At 37.9% G+C, this 25,457-nt stretch overlaps 1 protein-coding gene across 1 annotated transcript; it reads right to left on the bottom strand.

The window, feature by feature from the left end:
- Nucleotides 1–1,465: 1,465 nt before the first annotated feature.
- On the bottom strand, nucleotides 1,466–25,457 carry uba2.L (ubiquitin like modifier activating enzyme 2 L homeolog). Its single transcript, NM_001090519.1, is given in 17 exon segments — nucleotides 1,466–2,355; nucleotides 4,162–4,298; nucleotides 4,728–4,833; nucleotides 6,049–6,145; nucleotides 6,809–6,964; nucleotides 7,052–7,164; nucleotides 8,607–8,700; nucleotides 8,961–9,121; nucleotides 9,246–9,345; nucleotides 12,625–12,746; nucleotides 13,257–13,324; nucleotides 16,924–17,045; nucleotides 18,401–18,501; nucleotides 19,331–19,395; nucleotides 19,730–19,800; nucleotides 21,117–21,200; nucleotides 25,309–25,457. Coding segments are annotated over 17 exon segments (1,926 nt in total). The 5' UTR covers nucleotides 25,447–25,457; the 3' UTR covers nucleotides 1,466–2,164.

Genomic DNA, 25,457 nt, shown 5'->3' with positions numbered 1-25,457 from the left:
AATAGGCTGCCTGGTAGGGGTTTTTAATTTTTTTTTCTCAGTGGTATTTAAAGTTATTTGTAAATGTAATTGCAATTGGAAGCCATGTTTGTTATCCCTTTCTGTTCCCCGGTTCTGACTCTTGCACAGTGTAGCACAAGTCCAATCTTCTCTGGATATTAGCTGAATTATGCTACATTGTTACTTGGAAGAGTAAACTTTAAAAAAAAAGGTATATCAAATACTGTCATGGGAGCACATAGGGCGTACTAAGTAAATGCTGCAGTGCAAAGAAAGCGGATTACTCAATTAAATGAACAACTATCTTTAGAAATGGAAAATGTGTGATTAATGTATATGTCTGCAGGTCCACAACATATTAATAAGTCTCCTTGGTCTGTTGGACACCTCCAGCATAGGGATTCCATTTTTGAATTTATGCAGGAGTAACAAGATGTCAAACTGCTCTATCATCACTTTGTATAGTTTTATTCACAGTGACAGTTTGACATCCATGATGCATTCCTTCATTTTTTTTTTTATTTACGCCATGGGACTGCTAATAGGTGCTGCACCCAGTAGAAACCAGTCTATTGCAAGTTAGAAAATGAATGCCAAAACCTAATTGGTTGCTATAAAGCAGGGATCTTCAACCTTTTATTACCAGTGAGCCACATTCAAATATAGAGTTGGGGAGCAACACAGGCTTGAAAAAAGTCCATGGGGTGCCAAATAAGGGCTGTGATTGGCTATTTGGTAGCCCCTATGTGGACTGGCAGCCTATAGGAGGGTCTGTTAGGCACTACACCGGGTTTTTATGCAACCAAAACTTGTCTCCAAGTCAAGAATTCAAAAATAGGCACCTGCTTTGAGGACACTGAGAACAACATCCAAGGAGTCAGAGCGGCATGTTGCTCACAAGCCACTGGTTGGGGATCACTGCTATAAGGGATGCACTGAATCCAGGATTCGGTTTGTGATTAGGCCAGGATTCTGACTTTTTCAGCAGGATTCGGGCAAATTCGTTTGCCTGGCCAAACCAAATTTGCATATGCAAATTAGGGGTGGGGAGGGAAATCACGTGACTTTTTTAGGATTTGGTTCGGTATTCGGCAGAATCTTTCGCGAAAGGACTCTGGGGTTCGGCCAAATCCAAAAAAGTGGATTCGGTGCACTCCTAGATGCTATTGGTCGATACGCTTGTGCGATTTAGAAACTTTGTTTGTAAATTTACTTGCATGTTTCCATAAAAAGATCACCATTTGAGACGTGTCCATATATTTAGTGCTGCCTTTCATAAATCCTGTCTGAAATATTGTAGACAAGAGACTTTTTGAGTTGGACCCATGATTCACAATTGTTTGAATCCTGCTTGCTCAAATTGTTGCTTTTCAATGGAAGTTCTATTTGATGTATAAACAGTTTTTTCTTGCTAGGGTCCCCAGTGTACCATACATACATTTTAGTCAGCAACCAGTTCCATAAACAGGTATTAACAAGATGTCATTTATTTGGTCCAGTAGGAGATACAGTATGGAAGCTGTATTTGAGGTTTACAAAACATCCAATATAAATAACCTGGAACAATGCACAAAACTTGCGGAGCATTGACTTAAACCGGCAGTACAAGCTGAGAAAGAGCAAGAAATGAATTGTTTTACAGTAATGTACACAGCGCCTGCAGATGTCCAACCAATTCCCTAGTGAAAAGGCTTAGGAGTTACAAAAATCATTGCAGACCTCTGCAACCATGAAAGGGGCTTCTGGTGTGGCACTTAGTGGGAAAATGATAACTATATCTAAGTCACATTAGGGTGTGAGAAACATTTAGCTCTAGACAAAGCTTGTCCTTTTTGTTCTGTGAGAAAATATGTAGCATAATGTACTTAAATATGGGCGATTAACGTGTTTTTTCATACCACAGTTATTAGCACTAAACCACTTACAAAATCATTTTGAACAATGAAAGTATACAGAATGCTGCACATAAGAGCCAAAATATAGATCATGAATGTATAAATACACAGGAGTTTACTCATTTCACAGACAATATAGAAAAAAAAAAAAGCGAACATGGTAACTGGCATGGATGGATTTCATCTGAGGGCTAAGACTCTAGCGCTGGACATTTAACACACCCTAATAAAAGTCGCGTGACAGAAACCATTTGCCTGCAGAGTAAGACTCAGTCAAGCGCTATGATGTCATCATCCTCTTCCACTGGTGGCTCAATGCGCTTCCTCTTGGTGCTGCTCACGGCCTCCTCATCAGGCAGTTTTCTCTTTAGGCTTGCACTCTCCATGCCCACGTCAGCATTACTGGATGATGGGCTTTCTTCATCAGAGTCAACAATCAGTACATCATCTTGGTCTTGAGCTTTATTAAAAAAGCAAAAAAGCATTTGACTCAAATGGTTGCAAGGAGACTAATCCAAAGAATACTAAAATACTCTTATACCATGGAGGGTCATCTAATTGGCTCTTTTAAATGTGCACAATATACATTTCTGTCATGCAGCTGGATATCTTTATCCCTTTGTACTCATGGAAACATTTATGCGTGAACATATATATTTCCCTCTTGCTTTCCTAAGGAGGTTTACTGACTGAGCTTGCAGTGTAACTTTATGTCCGCCCCATTTATTACTGGGCACAACAATATTTATTACCTACCCCTGTGATGTCAGTACAAGTTACCAAACTGTTATGACCTGGTGGTCAAGAAAACATAAATATAACCAGCTAAACACTGAATTGTACTGGCCCAGTTGTAGGAGGAGAAAAAAAACATGTAGCCCTTTAAGTCTTCAAAATCCCAGAAGCTACAGAATTCATGGATCAGAAGTTCAGCAAAATCTTGGGACCCATTTTAAAGAAAAAGTGATTAATTATGCTTTGATTGTTGTTTGAGTGCAGAGCTCTGAATCCAGAGACTCCATTCCAGAACTTAAATAGCATGCAGTTATGGTGAGCTATGTATGATATAAAAATACACTATAGGAGCACGTTTCCACTAGAGCACGTTTCCACTAGGTAATCTTGTAGTATGTAGAGACCTGAAGGCTTTTACTCGGGCAGTTTGCCCTATATTTGGACACTTAAGTGTCTTTTGGTTTACCCAGGTATCTACTGTCCCATTTCAGGGATCTATTCTAGGGTAATTCAGTTAGTTTATGGGTTGTCCAGTAGAGGGCAGTGTTTCTGGTTATAAAAAAAAGTTTACTGTAGCATCAGGGCCTTTGCTGGGACCTCACCTCTCTGGGAGGTTGTTACAGGCCCATGGCTTCCCCGATCAATACAGCTTCCCCGATCAATATCTGCCCGAAAGACATCCAGATCTGGAAGGTTAAAAAATCCTGTAGGATCACGGCTGCATTTGTCAGTTGATGCGACCGCCTGCCAAACGAGCGGATCTCCCTGTGTATGGCCAGCTTTAGGAAAGGTAGTGAGCAGACTTTTACTCCAACATGGAGGAATAGTGGGGTTAGAACCCAATGGTGTGTAAACCAATAGTGCAGGGATTTCAGCAGAGGAGTTGAGAACCAGGTAGGGTGACAAGATACAAGACACCGGACTGATGATCCCAAAGAACAGTGCATTACTCTCAGGTAGGAGTTGCCTCAGGAGTGCGGTAACTTATACTTTTGCCTATTTCACCTCTGGGAGGGACCTGTTACTGTTGTATTTGAATTGCATCAAACCAAGTGACTGCCAATTTCAGTACTAAAGTATTCATTGTTAATAAACCTGTTATTTGCTGCAAGAAACATCTCAGTAATTGGGATCCCTTAAAGACACAGAAAATTGCACGAGGTGCTGGAGTGGCTCGGGTACAAGTGGGTCGGTGGCACCACACAAGCAGCTGAGATTCTCCACACACTATAAGCACACACTTCTCAGGCCCACCTACGGGTATGCTACAAGTATAAATAATGTATAATAATAAACAATAGCCATGAATACCCATAAAAGTATACCTTTAAAAATGCTGCTTAGTGATGTCATCAGGTATAATCATATAATTGGTGTGTAAATCAAATATATTATGTTAACTTATAGACTTGGCATTTTAAATGGTCGAAAAACGCCTTAGTGACTTCTTATATTATTACATTTCACAATAGTTATTACATTATATCCTATAAAATTAACTATGGTAATCTGGCAGAATCAGAGAACAAACCTTTGGAGGTGGATGGCTGGGCCCCATCATCACTACCATTAGTAATATTTTTAACACTTTCTTCAGGTGGTTTTTGAGGGCCTTTCTCAGGAACATCACCTACAACTTCAAAGTCCACATCTTTTTCCATTTCATCACTAAATAAGGTAGAAAAAAAAGAAAATGGCACGTTATGCATTGCAAAGTGAAAAGCATATCCTGTAGTCTGGATTCATCTTCCAAGATGCGATATGTGCATGCTGTAGCTGCAGAAGAGAGACTACCAAGAGCAGCTTCATTTACTTTATTTTACAGGGAGTCTGTGTGTGGGTGTGTATGTGGTGGGTTAACAACTTGAAAATTAAAATTTGGGGAGTCATGTTTTATTAAAAGAGAAGCCTGCACATGAAACAAATGGGATCTGTCATGCTGCTTAGAGGCCAGTGGAAAAGATCACACAGCAGCCGAATTATGATAAAAAAATAAATAAAAAAAAGAGCATTTTAAATGAACCATTACTTGATTTATATTGAAAGATACACATAACAATAACATGCTACACAAAAAACACACACAATCTGAAATACCTATGTAAAATGTTCATCATCAGGGTGTAGTCCTGAAGAAAGTCATCGGCTTGAAGTTGGCTGCTGTTCCTAATGCCAAATTCTGAAATTTTCCGGTGGTTATTCGCTGCAAAAGAAACCAGTTATGATTACCACATCTTGCCATGAAATGTAAAAGTGTTTCATACTGAAAGACAGCCTTCATTCATAGTAAACATAGTAAGATGTGTACAAATTAAGTCCACAAAAAAAAAAAAACCTTAGCTGCAGACCTATCTCCTATTTTTATGAAGCCTATAAAAGAACAGAAGGTGAAGGGCAGTAAAGGGTATATAAATGTGGTGCAAAAGGGGAGAGGTATTTATTAACATGTGTTTATATAGCGCCAACGTATTGCGTAATGGAAATACAATATGCGCTTCTTTTGACAGCAATCTGAAACTGCTGGTTTATAATACAAGTATTTTCTCATTTCACTGAACAAATGCCATAGTTAATGTTTATATAAAATAACTATGCTTCATAAATTTGCCCCTTTAACAGTGGCCTTAACGTGGCTCTATGCGCAAGCTATGTTGTGGTCTATGCAATTTAACAAGCCCAATAATCTCAAATTTAAAGTAAAAAACAATGTATTTAGTAATGGCGTCACAATGGAAACAGATTAGTGCCATATTTCTGAAAGGCATAAAAAAAAAAAAAAATTTCCATAAACACCAGATAAATGGTGGCATAAACCATAGAAAGCATATTTGTCCCTGCAAAAATGCACAAAAGCACTGGGGGGGGGGGGGGGGGGGTGAATGGGACAGGATTTGGTGAAGATTATGCCATATACAGTAATTTTGGGTCACATTAGCATTATTGAACAATGCTGTGTCACTACTACAAAGCAGCATATTAAAGGGCAGATTTATTAAGGGTCGAAATGAAAATTCAAATTCTCGATTTTGTTTTTTTTGGTCAAAACTGTCAAATTCAATTCAAGTTTTTTTTTAAAATTCAAATTCGATTTTCGAGATTTATCATACTCTGGCCCTTTAAGAATTCAAATTCATCTATTCGCCACCTAAAACCTGCCAAATTGCTGTTTAAGTCAATGGGAGAGGTCCATGGATGAATTTGGAGCGATTTGCAGTCTTCCTGACAGTTTGTTTTCTGAGTTTTGATTTATATAATAAATTTCGATTGGTCAAATTTCAAATTTATGGGAGTTTTAAAAAAAACTCCCATGAATTTGAAATTCGATCTTTGATAAATGTGCCTCCAAATGTTAAATGTCTTCTAAACACTGTAAAAATGTGCAAAGCATTTCTAGATTAAATAGGTTTAATTCTCCTACCATCAGTTTCTCCGGCCTCTGAAGATATTAGGATTGTACCTTTACCATCTTCTATCTGAACATCAGGTGCAACCATTGCAAATTTCTCTTTCAGTATCTAAAATGATCAAAGCAGAATTCAAGACATATTACCTAACTTGATATACTCTTACAAAATAGCAAACTAGTTTCAATTAGATTGGCGCAACCTCAGCCTTCCCTGGAGGGGTATGACACTTTACAGTGAACATGAATGGCACTAGGAAATAAGGGAGAAACAAATGTTTCAGATGGATTGTTCTATGGCACAGTTTGCATTCTGATGGTATCAATACAAGGACGTGGGTAGTATCATGATCGGGACTTACAGTATATTACACTAATGTGTCTTTGGGTGATAATCAAAGCTTCAGTTATTTAGGAGCTCACTTAATGAATAAGAATTGTATTGATAATTGAAAAAAAATTGGGAAAACTGGGAAACCTTCTGTGGTAACTGAAAGAAGTGGAAATGTTAACTGTATTACGCTATCTTTTTGGCATTCAGTAAAATGGAAAGCATGTAAAAGTTGTATTTCCACCAATAATTATCTAAAGAAGAATGCTATATATAAACTTTCTTGCCAGGGGTGTAACTACAGAGGAAGCAGACCCTGCGGCTGCACGGGGACCCTAATTAATGAGCAATTTAACCATATATTGGTAAAAAAAAAAAAGGACAACCTCTGGATATATTGGGGGCCCAGGAACATCTAGTTACGCTGCTGTTTCCTGCCCTTACCTTATCTTGTAACATCTGAACGGTCACTTTATGGACATTTAACTTTACTGTTACTTCTGGCTTAATAGCACAAACATAACAGCTGGGATTTGGTGGATCCAGAGAACAGGGGACAAGTAATTTTTTCCTTGGATTTGGTTGTTTGTTCAAGAAAACCTATAAAAATACATTTTTAAAGGCGTTAATTCGGAGATCTGTAATGATGCAAAAATAAAGGACTAGAAAGGCAAAAAAATGGCTTACTGTTCTGCATTGCTCAGTGTTACCGGATAAAATCTTCAAACCTTCTAGCACGATCAGTCCTGAGATCACTGCATTGGTAGTAGCTATTGCTGGAATAATATTACCTGCCATAGCTTTAAAAGAAAAAAAAAACACTTGTGAGGTGTCTAAATCCTTATAAAAAAAATAGACTAGAAATACTTTAACTTGTGTTTTTAGCCAATCACACAAGCCCAGAGGTTTGGCATCATGCAGCAGTTAAATTCCCTCTAAGTCTCCAATAGTTCCTCATCTTTATTTTTCTGCTGAAGCACAGTACACAATCAGCTTCTTCTGAATGAATTCAAATCAAACAAAGTTATAGATATAAGTTAAAGTAACAATAAAAAAATAACTGTGTAGCACTACTCTTAACTGCACCACTGTGGTTCAACAAAACTGTCCTGTTTGCTGTACTTCTTTGTAGAGTTGTAGGGTTGGCGGGTGCCATCTCATATCACTTGACTTTCCTGCAATTGCCAATAAGGAGCAAGTTGGGTCTGTATATGCTTCAATTGCTTGTAACGAACAGTAACTCCAATTAGGGCAGCAATGCTAAGTCTATAGGAGATGGCATAGGAGTTTTCAGTGATTTCTTTGGTGCCTGGTGTGACCTTAGCTGCAACGTCACGCCATTAAAGAAGTATAAATATACAACATTCATTCATATAGGCATTCATTTTTACATGTAAAATACATGTAAAATACAAGAATGTGCCAGTGCATTTTACTCTATTAAATATGGAAGGAATGTGTTTTTAAAAGTTGTGTTTCTGGTTAATTTATTGAAAATTTCTGCAAAATCACTACTAGTCCCGCCCATCGGTTCCACTTCCTGCTGCCTCCTCAGGCTGTGCAGGGGAGCCGGTAGCACACTGCACTATAAGATAAGCACCAATCAGCAGCTAGGCTGACCTAATAGGGAACTGAAGTCTGTCTTTGCAGGGTTATGATTGGCCGTCCCCCTCATATTGTACTTCTGGCAGGGACTGTTAGGACACACCCACGCCTCATCTGAAACATGGACCAGAGAACTTCAATAGGGAGATCCAATAAAGGGGCAATTATTAAAGAGAATATTCATTTTTAGCACAACGTGAAACCAACACCACATATTATACATAATTGCCTACAAAATTCGTTTTTTTTCCTTTATCCTATATGTCTCCTTGCTTCAAAATCGAAGAGCTGCTGAAAGTTATTTTGGGTTTGATCTAAGAGTATTATTTTTTTTTTGCATTTGCATATGAGGTTGAGGGTGCATCTGGACCCTCATTTTACCCACTGCCCCAACTGAAACAACATCATAATAAAACTTGAGACAACTGAGGGTGTGCAAATGGCAAACAAGCCCACTGTGAAACAAAACTCTTTACCACTCCTGACCTGTAGACACACATTTATCAGTTTTCCACCTAATACACTACAGGGCTTACAGTACAGTTTTTCTAGCCCAACTCTTTCTAGGCTTTATATTTAAATATATGTATTTGTCCAGTATGTGAATAAATTCAGAATTGCTATTTTAAGCTCTTACACTTGACATCAAATTTGCTTTTCATGTTCATACTGAAGATATGCATTCGAAGGTTAGCTGCAGCAGTGACAAAATCCATTGCAGGCACATCATCCTATTGAAAACAAAAAAAAACAAAACACATTACACTGCGTTGGGTAATTTTAAAAAGTATTTTCTTTCATTTTAACATTTAGTTACTATTTACTGTAAGCAGTTTAGTACGAGACTTAATAAATCTGGTGATGGCATATTTTATATTGATTCAAGCACTAAAGGTAAGGTATAAAAGGTAATTTCTATTATCACATTAGCATCTTTAAAGTTTACTTGCTAATTTAATTATTTCTCCCTAATGATTGTCCTACTTCTTACCTTATCCCACACAAGCTCTGCACCATCTCCCTTTTCACGTAACTGCTCTCTGAGGGTCTCTACACTTTTAGAAAAGAGCTGTGCATAACTGGCGACATTCAAAACCTTTTGGTCTTTCAGGCCTAGCAGTGAAGATTCATTCTGGATCTCTGAACAATTCTCTGCAAAAAAAATATGCTTGTTCAGTACTTGGTGTAACTCTTCACAGATAGAAATACACACAGTTTCATAATGGTGACAAAGACGAGTAAACTGCATTAAAAAAAAAAAAGCAATCTAATATACCTTTATTATGTAGACTTGCCCATTCTAAAGGAATTGGTGGTTTCCGCTTCCTCCAAAGCCTGTCCATTGTCAGCAGATATTTGATGTCATCTCTAAATAGCTGAAAAATAAACAGTAAAAATTAACATCTTTATGTATATAAAAAAGGCTTTGTTCCCACATGTCAACAACATATCAGTAATTTCTACAAGGCTGGCTGTAAACTATACAGATGTTTGTTATATATGTTTGATAAATGATACAGTCATATGAAAAAGTTTGGGAACCCCTCAATTCTTTGAAGTTTTGTTTATCATTGGCTGAGCTTTCAAAGTAGCAACATCCTTTTAATATATAACATGCCTTATGGAAACAGTAGTATTTCAGCAGTGACATAAAGTTTATTGGATTTACAGAAAATATGCATCATAACAAAATTAGACAGGTGCATAAATTTGGGCACCCCAACAGAGATATTACATCAATACTTAGTTGAGCCTCCTTTTGCAAATGTAACAGCCTCTAGACACCACCTATTGCCTTTGATGAGTGTCTGGATTCTGGATGGCGGTATTTTTGACCATTCCTCCATACAAAATCTCTCCAGTTCAGTTAAATTTGATGGCTGCCGAGCATGGATAGCCTGCTTCAAATCAGCTCATAGATTTTCGATGATATTCAAGTCAGGGGACTGTGATGGCCATTCTCCCTCAGCATAAATGCCTTTGTAGGTTTCCAAGTGTGTTAAGGGTCATTGTCTTGTTGGAATATCCAACCCCTGTGTAACTTCAACTTTGTGACTGATGTTTGAACATTATCCTGAAGAATTTGTTGATATTGGGTTGAATTCATCCGACCCTGGACTTTAACAAGGGACCCTGTCCCTGAACTAGCCACACAGCCCCACTGCATGATGGAACCTCCACCAAATTTCTTGGAATGCGGTGTTCTTCCTCCACCGAGCACATTTTGTAATGACCAAATAACTCAATTATTGTCTCATCAATCCAAAGCACTTTGTTCCAAAATGACCATGGCTTGTTGAAATGAGCTTTTGCATACAAAAAAACGACTGTTTGTGGCGTGAGTACAGAAAGTGCTTCTTTCTCATCAGCCTGCCATACAGATGTTCTTTGTGCAAATTACTCTGAATTGTAGAACGATGTACAGATACACCATCTGCAGCAAGATGTTCGTACTGGTCTTTGGAGGTGATCTTTGGGTTGTCTGTAACAATTTTCACAATTCTCTGCATATGGCGCTCCTGTATTTTTCTTGGCCTGCCAGACTTGGGTTTTACATCATTTAAAATTACAAAAATTACCAACATTTTTGCACACCCAGTTTTTCACATTTGATTTAATTGCATACAGCTGAATACTGCTTCACTAAAAATCTTCGTTCAGAAAACACTCCAGTACTCAAATGTTCCTGGTAAATGAAAGACATACCACTTTTTTGTTGAAAGTGGCGTAAATTATTATGCAGGCTGAGAGGGGTTACCAAACTTTTCATTTGACTGTAAATGTGCACTAGATTGTTGCACTAAAAGTAATTTCACCTCATACTCAAAATAACCACCCTTGTAACAGTAAAGGTGATTTCTTTCTTATCTCCTGTTAACTTTTTCTTGTTAATGCCCCCTTTATCGAAGTATGGCTGCCAATAATACTGCACAGGTGTATTCACTGCTGCCAGCCAGCTTTCCTGCAGCTTTTACTATTAGCAGATATTTCATGCTGCTTTATCACTGGATGGCACTGCCAAGCTGTCCAGAGACAACCGGGAGTGGCAAACAGAATATCAGAGCTATAAGAAAGAGGTAGCAAAGATTGCTTTTACTGGCAAAGGGTTATTATTTTAGGATAGATAGAAATTGGAATTATGATTATTTTAAGGAGTAGAATTAGAAAATGTATGATTAATTTTGACTTTAAACGTTCCTGGGTAAAGGGGAAGTAAGAGGAAATAACACCAATAAATGTCCTGCACATATAAATACATCCAAATAAAATGGTGGTAATTCTGAGAAATGTAGTGTTTATAAGATTATCACAGTTTTAAATAATGTTATCAAGTATGGCAACAGAAAAGCACCACCAGTTCTGTGCAACAGATAAAACACTAATACCTGATACACAATAAAGTTTATATGGAAAATCTCAAGAAATGGCTCACTGGAAGAGCTCTGCAGCATCTGTTTTTCCAAATGAAGTGGATACTGCATACTGTCATGATTTTTGTGCTGTAGTTTTTATTTCTAAATTACGCTGTTTACACTGCAAATAATTCACTCTACAAGTGTATTTTTTTCAGAATGAGCCAGCACTTTAGGATGGAACTGCTTTCTGGCAGGCTGTTGTTTCTATTACTCGATGTAACTGAATGTGTCGCAGTGGGACCTGGATTTTACTATGGAGTGTTGTTCTTAGATCTACCAGGCAGCTGTTATCTTGTGCAAGGGAGGGGTTACATCTGGTTACCTTACTTATTGTTCGGTTATTAGGCTGCTGGGGGGGGGGGAGGGGGTGATATCACTCCAACTTGCAGTACAGCAGTAAAGAGTGACTGAAGTATCAGAGCAAAAGTCACATGACTGGGGGCAGCTAGGAAACTGACAACATGTCTAGCCCCATGTCAGATTTCAAAATTAAACATAAAACAAATCTGTTGGCTCTTTTGAGAAACTGATTTCAGTGCAGAATTCTGCTGAAGCAGCACTACTAACCAATGCGTTTTGAATAAAACATGTTTTCCCATGACAGTATCCCTTTAAACTACACACACACACATTAAAATAGAAATACTTTGCTTTAAGCACAACTGAAAGGGTTTGTATATCTATGTTCCCATGAATCTGGACGGCTGCCAGCTTAAGTGACCTGTTATCCTTGACCAGAATTAGAACATGACGATTTTAGAGTAGCCATTGCCCAGGTATGAGAATGCTCTCCATTAATGCTTGTTGTGGAGAATCAGTTACCGGAGACCACTTGAGGTAACAGATTAAGTTTATTTGACACAAGCTCCATGGATTCTGAACTCACAAAGAGTCAGAACCACAAACCAGGGAATCACAGATTTTGTATAGACTTGGGAATGTAGGACATGAGAACACACACACGGGAATGAAAGGGAGTTAACGATGGGAGAGCATAGAGATATCATTCCACAACACAAAACAAAAAGAACAAAGATCTGCTCTTAGAGCCAAAAAGGTCAAGGGTCAGGGTACTAGGGACCAAGCTAGCTTGAGAACTTGAGAATCCATCCAAGTCAGGGGGGTTCCCATGCTCATGAAGGAAGAAATGTAAGACATTAAATGTAATGAAATGAATGAATGGAATGTAACAAGAAATGTAAGACTCTGATCAAAATCAATAGTAATTCAACAAAATACCTTGTTGAAAAGCTTTATTGGGTCATATCCTGTGGATTTAGCCCATTGTTTTGTAGACACTCTCTTTATATCTCCATCCACATTAGAAGCATTGGCTCTTTCAGCTGCTTTTGTTGGATCCCCTGCACAGACAGACATTTCGTTACACTGATATAACATATGATTTCCAGCAGTTTACAAAGCTATTCGGTCATCAACTTTTTTCATACTTGGGGCCATATATATCGATTTACATGGGAACTAAACACAATTTGATTAGAAATTATCATCAGGGACGTGTAAACTTTGGTAATCCAGAACTGCGAAATACAGAATTCAAGCTTAACAGCTGAATGCTAAAAGGTAGGGTGCATCCTCTGTGCCTGTCCCTCCGCAATAATGATGATGCTGTGTAATGCCAATCATCACTCATTCATGGCTTCTGTGTTAAAGCCAAGAGTCATTAACATTAATAGGAGAAAGGTTTCTCCAACAGGTACTGCTATCCACCAGCATTTAAAAAATCCAAAAAAACGGCTGTGACAGTTCACTCATACGTGTACATCTGTGAATGCATCCAATGTGTGCATAGTGTTAAATGCTGTTGTGGTTTAGAATGAAAAGTCTACTCTTTACAAAACATTAATACTCACAGGCTGCCTCAGGATCAGCTATATCAGGAGCTACTTCCTGATCTGCATCCTCTTCCCCAAATAACTGGCTAGAGAAAAAGTAACAAGTGTTAAATATTGCATGTCTTAAGTCAGTTAATATTTACAACACTACAAATAACCACATCTCCCATAAGGCATACAGTCAAGGGAAATAATGGAGAAACAATATAGTTTTTCCTTAACTGTGAGAAGGTGTAAGGAATCACAAGATACTTTGTGTTTTTTTGCTGTAGTGATAATTTATCACATTTATTATTTATCAGTTTCTGCATATGCAGGCAGCCAAGAACATTTGTTTGCATCCTGATAAGAAAGCATTCAACATTCTGACAGGCCTCTAATAAATGCCCAACTGGAGAATTCTGGTGTGCCACATTGGATAGAACTGCTTTCAGCAACTTCAGGTTCAGGTGTGTTGGCAAAAAAAATAAATAAAAAAAGAAGCAAAACAAATTTTAAATCTCAATCTGTAGGAGAAATGATTTTAGATGACACCAGGAAAACGTCTTAAATGTTGATAAATCTGTCCTTAATATGTCACTTTCTAGACATATGGGTTTAAAACATTTCTCCAATTGTTATTAAAAGTAAGAAATATATAACCCATTTTACCTATTTGCAGGTAGGGTATCATTTTACATTTATTATATGACTGTAAGCTATTTAGATAATAAAGAAATATGTAAGAATAAAAACAAATTAAACAATACACTTTAACCCATTAAGTGCCAGCAAAATTTGACATTTCGGTTGTGCAAAATGCCAGACTTTTAAAACATTTTGTGCTCTCTCTCACTTTAGGGGCATTTTCTGAGGGGCAACATTTAGCTTACCTAGGAAAACTATACATTGTTTGTTTCGGCAGAACCTGAGCTTTTATGTATTTCTACCTTTGCAAGAAGATTTATAGCACTAAATACCAAAAAAAAAAAAAAATCAAATAATATATGAATTTATTCCAGAAAAATATCTCATTTTACGCATGAAAATCCAACTGATTTCGAAAGTCTCATGTCTCTTAAACGTGACAATAACAGATATGTATAGTTTTAGGGAGATTTAGGACTTCTGTACAGCAGAAAGCTGCATACTTTAGATTCCAAGGCCAAAAGATTCTGAAACAGTAGGTTTACCCCAGAAAACCATACATTTTTGAAAAGTACACATTATGTGGATTCTAAAATGGGTAACTATGACTCTCTACTCCTAACTACAAACATCAAAGCTTGTCTGAATTTACCAGTTTTTATAAAAATGTATCAAAATTCTGAAAAATCACTTCAAAGGTTTTATTTTGCTGCTCCACATATCCCACACTGTATTAGGTACCCTGAATATGATTGCCAGGGGTCCACTGAATAGTTTGATGCCCATTGTGCATAGGTTTACCAAAGTATCTGCCATTTAGAGGCCCCAAAATGAATTTAGGGCATTCAAATAATCTTGTGGGTAACTTCAGATAATGAAAAATCAACACATTGACTGCATTTTTTGAGGAGTAAAAACACAGAAATATATGTTGATCCCCCAAGTTGCAAGGCTTTCCCAAAATTGGTGGTTTTGGTGAAATACCTGAAAATTGCCTCAAAGCTTCTACTTTCCAGCATCGTATTGTCCATGTATCATTACCAGCATAAATATGTAAGACAGGGGTCTGCTAAACATAGCGTTAATGAAATTTCTGAAAATCGTCACAAAGCTTGCATTTTACCCCATTATTTACCCCACATTTCGTAACGTACCAGCAAAAGGCATCCTAAATATGAACGCCAGGGAGTCTACTAAACAGTTTGATGCCCAATATGCATAGATTTACCAAACTATGTGGCATACAGAAACCCCCAAATCCAAATAGTGCATATGAATTCTCACGTATGACACTACTACAATATAAACACACGATATGTGTATTATGTGCCATGAGACCCCCTAACAGTAGGGAGACTGTTTTTCTAATATTGAAGTGTAAAGTGTTATTTTTCACCTTCTGAAGCAGCTCTGGGGGGGTCGCTGACCCTTTAAACTGTTTTAAATTAATACATTTAGTTGATACATTTCTTATCTTTGTCCTAGCTGAGCAGAATCTCTGGGTTTCATTACAGGCAGGTGTTAGAATTGATACAATAGTTGCTAATACTTCAAAGATGCTGCTGAGAAATGTATCAACTCAATGTTGCAAATTGTAACAGTTTAGAGTCTGCGCCTGAATTACTGAGCTGCCAGACTAAAACATCAGAGACACGAACATTCAACTTTAAACTTGGATTTTGGAAACACAGTAAAAAACAAATAATGTAAGTAATTGAAAAAAGTCTATTTCTGGGGAACAATCTGAACTGAAAAGAAAAAAGTGTATAGAAAGGTGAACAACCTCTTTAATAAGAACGCCAGGAGTCTACTGAACAGCTTGATGCCCAATATGCATAGATAAACCAAACTATGTCGCGCACAGAGACCCCCAAATGGATATATAGCAGACAAAATTGAAGTAAAGAACAGAGCAAAATACACACTTAAATCCAACAAAACCACAAAAATCAATGCTTTTTTTTTTTTTTCTAGCCTACTGTAATCAACAGTCAGAATCACAGTTTGGATATTTTAGCATTGGCAAATAAGTTGTATGGACAGAAATAAGTGAACAAAACCTACGCTGAAAATGCGATAACATTGCACATAAGAAAAGAAATTGCTGGCTCTAATCTCTCTCAAGACCAATTCACAAAACTATTATCAAAAAAGCATCGAAGTATAATCTTGCTTAAAAACAATCTGTGACGAAAAACAGCCACTAGGTTAATTCTCACCGAGTAGAAAGAATGACCTGGGTGTCCAAACCCCAGGTCCGTCACTTAAAGAATAACCAATTAAACTTCAATATTGAAGAAGGTCAGTGTCGTGCCCCGAACCCGTAGCTTAGGCAATATAAATCATCCGAAATAATTGTGCACGCACTCCTGCAGCCAAGGCAATTGAGGTTAAAACTTGGCACTATAGTGCCTATGATTACGTATCGTTTGATACGAAACGCATTAGGATGCAAATCTTTTAACATGATGGAATAAAGCAACAAGTTTTAACCTCAATTGTCTTGGCTGCAGGAGTGCATGCACAATTATTTCAAATGCGATAAAATGCCTAAAAATGCACCAAAATCACTGAGATTGCAATATAATCACAGAAATAACATACAAGAGGTATTGCGCAGTGCAATTAGCAAATACGCTATTCGCAATGGCAATAAAACGATGCCATAACAAACAAAAAAAAAGACAAGAGATAGTGCAAGTGTGTATGTGTGTGTACAATTGCCAAATTTCGTGTTGTGTGCGTGTGTTGTGGATGTGTGTGTGTAAGTGTATATTGGTAAAATAAGAGTGTGTACGTTCTGTGGCATTTAAAAGGTTTATTACTCCACATCCAATTTAGAAAAACATCAGGTAGGATAAGAATTCAGTCAAATTTTGCTATATATATATATTTAAAAAAAAAAAAAATTCAAATTAGGCTAAACTCATAGGCTTTGGCTCAACCCAGCCTGTCCTTGTGGTCATTGCAAAGAACGGTTTTGCGGATATGCTAAAAAAACACTAAAAAGTTTAAAAGCATAAAAATGAAGAAAAAACATAAAAGCTTCATTCCTTACTTGAACAAATATTTTGCCCACACAATACAGTGAATGGGTTCAGATGGAGTGTTGCGGATTGTGCAGCCAGGGAATGTTTTCTGTGTTGGTTTAGGTTGACACTCGTAGCACTCTGTAACTCCCTAGGTATTTATAAAGAGAGAAATTGTTATTAATAGAATACATTTGCCCACTTTTTTGTTCTATCAAATATTTTGACTATCTGTGCATCCATGTGAGATGCAATAAACATTGCTAACTGACTGACCTGAATTTCTGGTTTGGATTATTAATAATCTGATTGTCCATTTTTTTTTATTGGATTAAATGATTTCTATTTTTTGGTCATCATTGCTGGTGATTATTTGTTTTTGCCATAAAAAGTGCCAATACACAGAACAACAGTTAGGCACACATCACACTGTTATTGCTAGCTTATTTAAAATATTTTAGTGCATTTTAAAGGAGAAGGAAAGGTTAAAACTAAGTAAGCCTTATCAGAAAGGTCCATCTAAATATACCATTAAACCCCCAATGTTGCTCTGAGTCCTGTCAAAAGAAATACTGCATTTCTTTCCTTCTATTGTGTACACATGGGCTTCGGTATCAGACTTCCTGCCTTCAGCTTAAACCTCATTGCCCTGGGCAAGAGCATGCTCAGTTTGCTCCTCTCCCCCCACCCCCTTCTCTACTGTAATCTTGAGCCCAGAGCAGGGAGAGACTCAGGCAGAAGTGATGTCATACCATGCTAATACTGCAGCTCCTATCCTAAACAAACAGAGTTTCTAGAGCTTTTTACTCCGGTATGGTAAAACATTCTACAGAATAAATATAGCATTCTAGCTTGCACTATTGCAACATCTATTGGCAATAAAATTCCTCCGTAGCTTTCCTTCTCCTTTAAGCAGTGTATTGTTGATGGATATTAGATTTTGCCAGTAATTATGCCCTTACACAGTTGGACTAGTAGATACGGTATAAAGGCCATTCATCACACAACAAAAACAATTATGTGTTATTTTAATGCAATTATTAGTGCAGCTACATTGTTTTTGACAGTTACATTGTTTTTACACAGCATGACTAGTGAAATGTTGTATTCTAACCTTCTTTACACTGACTAGAACTGTTTTTATCGACTTGAGTGCTTTTATTGCACGTTTAGTTCTGAATGATGAGTTTGACTTGATTGAGGTTATATTTGGCATGGATTGATAATTTAACTGGACAAACTGTTTTGAGTTGTATGGTACAGCTGCCAACAGCGTGATTTCATTGTCCTACTAGCAACTTCTTGGACTTGTGTTTAAATATTCCTGCTCAACAGTCCAAAAGTTGGTCATAAATGGCCATATATTAAATTAAATGCACAAATGATTGCAGTTGAACTAATCTAGATTCACAACATCAATGCATGTGACAAGCGTTTGTGATTGTTGCATCTCTTTCATGAAGATCCACAGCAACCAAAACTTACCAATAATTAAAACCAACATACCTTTTTAATAACACTAACTTGTCCAAGGTAACCTGCAGTTCCACTTTCAATGAGGGGAATACCAGCAGCAAGACACATCCTGTTAACATGATTTCTGGCAGCTAAACAGGGGTTACAAAAGTAACAGTCTTTACAGAAATATATATTTTTTTTTTACTTTTTTTTCTTCTTTACACTATACCACAAGTGTAACATTAAAATTATATATAAAAAGCTTGTATTGAAATGGTTTCAATAAAGATGCACCAAATCCACTATTTTCAGATTCTGGCGAATCCCAAGCCAAGTCATAAAAACGATCTGCACATAAAGCACGGGAAAAAAACTTGCAGTTTCCTTGCTTATGTGACGAAACATCACATGATTTATGATTTGATTCAGGCAGGCACTTGGATTCAGCTGAATCTAAAACCTGCTGAGAAAGGCCGAATCCCAACCAAATCCTGGATTCAGTGCATCTCGGTTTCCATGGAATCTTTGTGTTCCACTAGGCTTATCTGCTGTAGATCTGCTGCATATCTCCGTTTGTTTGACAAGTTCCCTAAGGAAGTGAATTCCTTTTCCTGGTTGAGGTGGCATACACCAGGGGCGTAACTATAGAGGAAGCAGACCCTGCGGCTGCCGGGGTCCCAGGAGGTATAGAGGCCCTAATTCATATACAGTTGCTATAAAATTGGTAAAACTAGTCACTTTTTATACATAATGGGGGCCACGCCATCACAAATTAAAACACATTTCTCTGCTTGCCAACATAATAATAAAAAAAAAAAGATTGCAAATGTGCTCAGTGAAGCAGAGAGAAGTAAAAAAAAAAAAAATATGAAGGGCTGACCCACTACCCATGACGAGTAAAGAAAAAACAGTTTCTTAAAATTTATATAAATATATGCCTCCAAAATTTAGGATTTGTATGCAGGTTCCATAACTTACCATTATTATCCAAAGCATTCATGGCCATTGTGAATTGTTTGAAGAATTCTACATTATAATCAGGGCTGTAAAACAAAAAAAAAGCGTTTAACATATATAAGCAATAAACCTCACCTTTTAATCATACCCCCACAAAATATACTGCAATTATTATTTTGCCCCCAAAGCAAACCAAACACTCCAGTCATAAGTGATCTTATTAGCACTGTCTGAAAAGCTTGCTGACCCAGGATAATATTGGCAAAGTCCTCATTTATACCTCTACAACCTAAAAGGTGGCAGAATCTGGATACTTTAGCAGACTCTCACTAAAGCAATCTATGGAAGAAAGGGTGACTCTGGGCCTACAACTGGGCAAGGAAAACATCATAGAAGACCAACTTAGAAGCAGTTACTTACTTCATGATGCTGTCATGATATGCTGTAATGTTGGCGTCAGGACAAAATTGCAGCACACTTTCTTTAGCTACCTGAAGGAGAAAAGCAAAAAACACATGCACATAATGGTCAACATAAAAATGGACTGAAGACTTGAAGAATAAGGTATTCTGATAAAAGTATATATTCTTTAACAGTGGGACTGGCCTCCTAGGATGGCCTGAAGCAGAGGATAAAGAACCAATGTAAAGGTTAGTTGCTGTGCTATATTTGTAAATGATTTTACCCGGATATAAAAACAAATGTAATTCCAGTCTGAAGCTAAATTGGGCTAAGTTATGGATTTGGCCAAAACCCACCATTTTAAAGTGTATGTCATGATGTACTAAAAATTATATAGGAACACTGGATTATAAAAATCAAGATCTAAGGTGTCTACAGACAATCCTGTAACTTCCATGCCTACTGTGTTATAAGCACTCAAGATTACCCCAAGAGATTGTTGTCGCAACAGTTTTTTTTAGGCAAAAGGGAAAACCGAGTAGACCATTCATTCTGCATTTTATAAGGTCACTGTCCAACATGTGGGTCCAAAATAAACAAAACATTAGCTTGTACTATATACATTTCCATAAGACCTTATCTTAAGTCCAGAGAGTGAAACATTCTCAAAAGATGTTATACATGTTCTGCCCTTAACTGAGAATAATAAACTTTTAACAAAATACATCTTGTGTTCCCATGAAAATACTGATTTTCTAACATTGAGCAAAGTTTCACTTGCCAGTGACCCACACCAAACAATCAGTAATTTGTTTGGTTCAGCCACCTACAAGTAAAACAGAGAAAGCACGTGATTAGTTGCAATAATTTACTAACCAGGTGCAAATGTTCCAAGGGTTAGTAAATGGATCCCACTGTATTCAGTGAACACTAATTAAAGCAGTTTACTCACTTAATTGTTTTATGCTGTAGGTGGTATTTGTAAACATGTGTTTAAACCTTTTGTCGGATCAACAAAACCCAACCTACAAGTCAGATGTAGTCGCATGGGTCAATATATAATGGGACGGATACAAATATCTATGGGTAAACTACATGGAAGACTTGCCATCTGACATGACACGCCTGTAGTACGTGAACACTGCATGCTGTGTCTTTATCCGACAAAGTCAGTCAGACACAGTCAGATTCTCATTGAAATACATTGAATGTCAGATGTAGATGCATGACTAAACCACGTTATCCGCCTTTTATCTGATCCAACATTACATTATAACTATGGGGATCCTATTTTGTAGGATCCAACAAAATCTTGTGCTGTTGCGTGGCAAGATCAGATAAAATCTGACCCACAAAATCTCCTGTGTAGTTTAGCCTTTACATATTTCCTTCCCACAAAAGTTACCTGGGCCTTTGACCTTCCAACATGCTTTTTTTGAAAAAGAAATTGTCTGTTGAGATTGCTGACGTCAATAGTATCCAAGTCAATCTAAAAAATAAAATCACTTTTATTACGTTTATTTTTATTTGGAAAACATTCTTGAGAAAAATCTGAACAATCTACTAAAACATTGTATGGGAGTAACATCAAAGGGATTGGTGAGCAACATGTTGCTCATGAGGACCATCTTATAAGGCTATGGTAGAATGTTATTGTAATACAATAATAGTCTTATAATATAGCATTGTGTAAGGTAGGACTATGTTGGTTTCGGTGGAGGCAACAGCTACAACAGGCAGATTTGCTCCTACAAAGGTACCAGCATTTTATTAAGTTACCTTTCCCACTGTAAGGGATGTACACCCCATAAAAATGTGGTGTAATAAAAGAAAATATTCAACTTAGAATCTGTCATTCATTATATATTGAAAAATTGCTTAGAACTAATTTTTTTATTCATTTAGCAAATTATTTGGTGGTATAGACTATCCCTTTAAAGGGGAATTAAGTCTAAAATAGAATAAGGCTGTATTTTGTATACTAAACAAACTTACTGCACCACAAGCCTAATAAAACAAATGATTAATGCTTTCAATGTTGGCCACAGGGGTCACCATCTTGTTAATTTGTTAAACATCTTTGCAAGACTAAGACTGTGCACATGCTCATTGTGGTCTGGGCTGCTTAGTGATCTTCAAAAATTATCAAAACGGTACAAGTCAAATATCTGCCAGAAGCCGATACAGCAAGACTGATTAATAATCAGAATATGCAGACTGCACTGGGCCCTGTGTTGTCATGTAATCTAATATGGATTTTATAGTTTTTGTATTGTTTAATACAAACTTTCTACAACTCTGCAGAAACATTGTCTGTTGCAAAATAATCCTCCAAATAGAATCCCAGTTTATCTGTTTTAAATCTTTGTCCCTATAGCTATAGCTGGAATCAGTAAAGGGGATGTAAAGGCAAAAATAAAATCCAATACAAATCTCTACACAGTTTCCGACTGCTCTACAGGGAAACAAACAAAGCTGCTTGAGTTCTGCATGGCTGGGAAGTAAGGCGGGGGCTCCCCCTGCTGTTCATAAGTATGATTGTTTCCCTGCAGAGCAGTTAGGGACCTTCTGAGATCCACAGCAGTAAATGAAGGGAAAATTTCACTGCATACTGTCTGGTTTCTTATAAAATCGGTACACATTTTTAATTAAAGCATAATGGAGATAGGTTTCTTTTTTATTAAGGAAAGTAAAATTGGGATTTTATTATCTTGCCTTTACATGCCCGTTAAAGGAATTTAACCACAAACTAGCCATCTACTGAAAACCAACTCATGGTGTGGGCACAGATGATGATAATCTGCGGTAAGGACATTACAAAACTTCATGTCAAAACTAGAATACACATTTATGTTCCTAGCTGAACACTAGTGTATACTGTGCTGTTATAAAAAAAAAATCAAATATTTGCAAATAGTGAACAAATATCTACACACTATATTTAAATGTTCAGGTTTTGGGGTTATTGGCCCTTTAAAGGAGAACTAAAGCTTGACCAAAGAAGAAGGGCAGAAATGTACATTATGTTTTGGGTTTAGTAGCAGCCCAAGGCAACAGCATTCCTTTAGCAGTAAAGATCTGAGCCTCCAAAGAAGCCCCATTTGCTCCCCATCTTCTTTTCTGCTCATTCACACCACATGCTCTGTGCTGCTGGTAGTTACTGAGCTTAGGGACCGACTCAAAATATACAGTACACATAGAATATAAATGTCACAATACAAGGCTGAATAGTAAATACTGTAATTCAGATTATTGGTACATGACGTCTCAGAAACCAGCACAATCAGGCAAACTTAATTTTCTGCCCCGAAATTTAGCTTCTTGACAGCTGCTCAAAGCCCACTGAGCATGTGAGTGTGACAGACACTCCTAACAAAATTCAAGATGGGAAACTCTTGTGACAACTCTGAAGGCCTGGATCATTACTACTATAGAGATCATAAACCTTTTTAATCAGTTCAGTATAGAAAATAAAATGTTTTTTCTAGCCATGTTCATCTTTATGGTTTAGTTCTCCATTAAAGGGGCTGTTCACCTTCCAAACACTTTTCAGTTCAGTTGTTTTCATATTGTTCACCAGAAATAAACACTTTTTTCAATTTTTTTTTAAACTTTTTACAGTTTATCCAAAATCTAAATGCAATGTCCCAGTGTCTGGTGTTTAAATCTGGCAGCTCCAGTAATCCAGGTGCAGATTCTGAATGGTTACAGTTTGCTACATTAGTGGATACATTCAGCAGCATCTTTGGAGTATTAGCAACTAATGTAGCAATTTGAACAGCTACCTTTAATGAAACTCAGGGATTCTGCTCAGCAGGGACAAATATAAGAAATGTATCAACTAAATGTATCAATTTAGAACAGTTTACAATGTCGGCAACCACCCCCACGAGCAGCTTTACAAAGTCATAATAAGGTCAAAAATTAAACTCTACACTTCAGTATTAGAAAAACACTCACAAATAGAAATAAGAAAGTAATTGCAAGTTGTCTTTATTTCTGGTGAACTATCTGAAACAAACTGAACTGGAAAAAGTGTTGGAAGGTTAAAAACCCCATTACAAGAGAAGGAAAGTCATCCTGCACTTGGGGCTGCCAAATGTTAGGCACCCCCAAGTGATTGTATTGACTTACCTGAAACCCTGGGCTGGTGCTCCTATCAGCAGAAAACTGCACCTGGCCGGGGTTATACCGATGAGCACCAAGGATCGATCCTCTTCCGGCTTCTTCTTGCTTCAAATTTCCCTGGGCAAACGCATGCGCAGTTGAACGAGTTTTTAGTTAAAGTTCAGCTTTTTGTTCTACTGCGCATGCGTAGCCGCACGAAGATAGCGGAAGACAGAAGACAATCGCTCTGTGGTGCTCACTGGTATAACGCTGGGCTGGTGCAGTTTTCTGCTGATAGGAGTACTGGCCTGGGGTTTCAGGTAAGTCAATACAATAAAGCAGGATGCCTTTCCTTCTCCTTTAAGAACAGCTGCTATATGGATAGGACGTTTTGAGAAAAGTAGATGGGAAAAAATAAACACAATAACATTGATAATGCCAAGCTTGACAGGTGGAGGAAAAATATTGGGATTTGCCCGTTTTATGAATGAATAGTCACTTGGATCTTGTCAGAGGACTCGTGGGCCAGGCCAATACAATTAGAATGATTGGAGGGGCAATTCCTAGCATGTTGTCATCCACCTGCCAAGCCATAAATCAGTCAGGAACCAAAACATTGTGTGTCGCACTGTCTGCCACTGCCTTAGGGAACAGGAATGAATAGACTCCACACAGGCAGGTGATGCCAAGCTTAACAGAGAAATGAGGGCACTAGAAACACAAGGAATGCTGGTGGGTGGCAAAGATGCGGGGGGTGGTGTGAAGGATGGTGGGGGAAGCAGCATCAAACTTGTCAGATGCTGCACAGGGAAAGTGGTACCAGTAGAGCCAAGTAAAGCAATAAACTAAATGGGACTAAAAGGTGCTGTGGGGAGACTAGGTGCCAAGCAAAGGAAGGAGAAGAGTGACTGGCAGCCTGGTGCTGGGCAGGGGCAAAACTACAGAGGAAGCAGACCCTGCGGCTGCAGGGGGGGCTGGGAGATATAGGGGCCCCACGTGGCCCTAATTCATATACAGTTACAATAAATATTGGTAAAACTAGTCAACCCTTATACATTTTGGGGGCCTGAAAAATAATTTGCTGTGGGGCCCAGTAATATCTAGTTCCGCCACTGGTGCTGGGTGTATGTATGACACATAAGTGAAAGTACCAAGATAAACAAGCCCCCACTAGATTGGACTGATCCAGTAGCACGTGACATACAACTATAGAGAAGCTCCTGCCCGGGTTACAGAGCATTTTCCTGGAGCAGGTGAGGGGTCAGTGTGCGCATGGCCCGGGGTATGAGTTGTTAGGGGAGGGGCAATGGATAGGATGCAATTATTTGGCGGGGAAATGAAACAATAGAACTATAGCCGCCGCTATAATAAGCCCCGAGAGCTCCCGGAAATACAGTCCCAGTGTAAATCTCACGTCTTTGTAAATAAACAGAGGAGGTTCGGCCCTTGCTTTCCCCGCCCTCCCGTTTCCCCCCCATTATTTTCCGCACCACATCCAGGTTGGTGAAGCCGGTCAGCACCAAGTTTTTCAGCAACTCGCAGCCGATGCCTCCAGCCCCTACAACGAGCAGTCGACTAGCGGACACCGCCTCAGCCACTTCTTTGGGCAAAGCCCCGATCACAGCCATCGCTCCGCTGC

Source organism: Xenopus laevis, chromosome 4L, assembly GCF_017654675.1.
Source record: "Xenopus laevis strain J_2021 chromosome 4L, Xenopus_laevis_v10.1, whole genome shotgun sequence".
In the NCBI taxonomy this organism is placed as follows: domain Eukaryota; kingdom Metazoa; phylum Chordata; class Amphibia; order Anura; family Pipidae; genus Xenopus; species Xenopus laevis.
The sequence above is the reverse complement of the archived record's forward strand: the minus strand, read 5'-3'. Positions and strand labels throughout refer to the sequence as shown.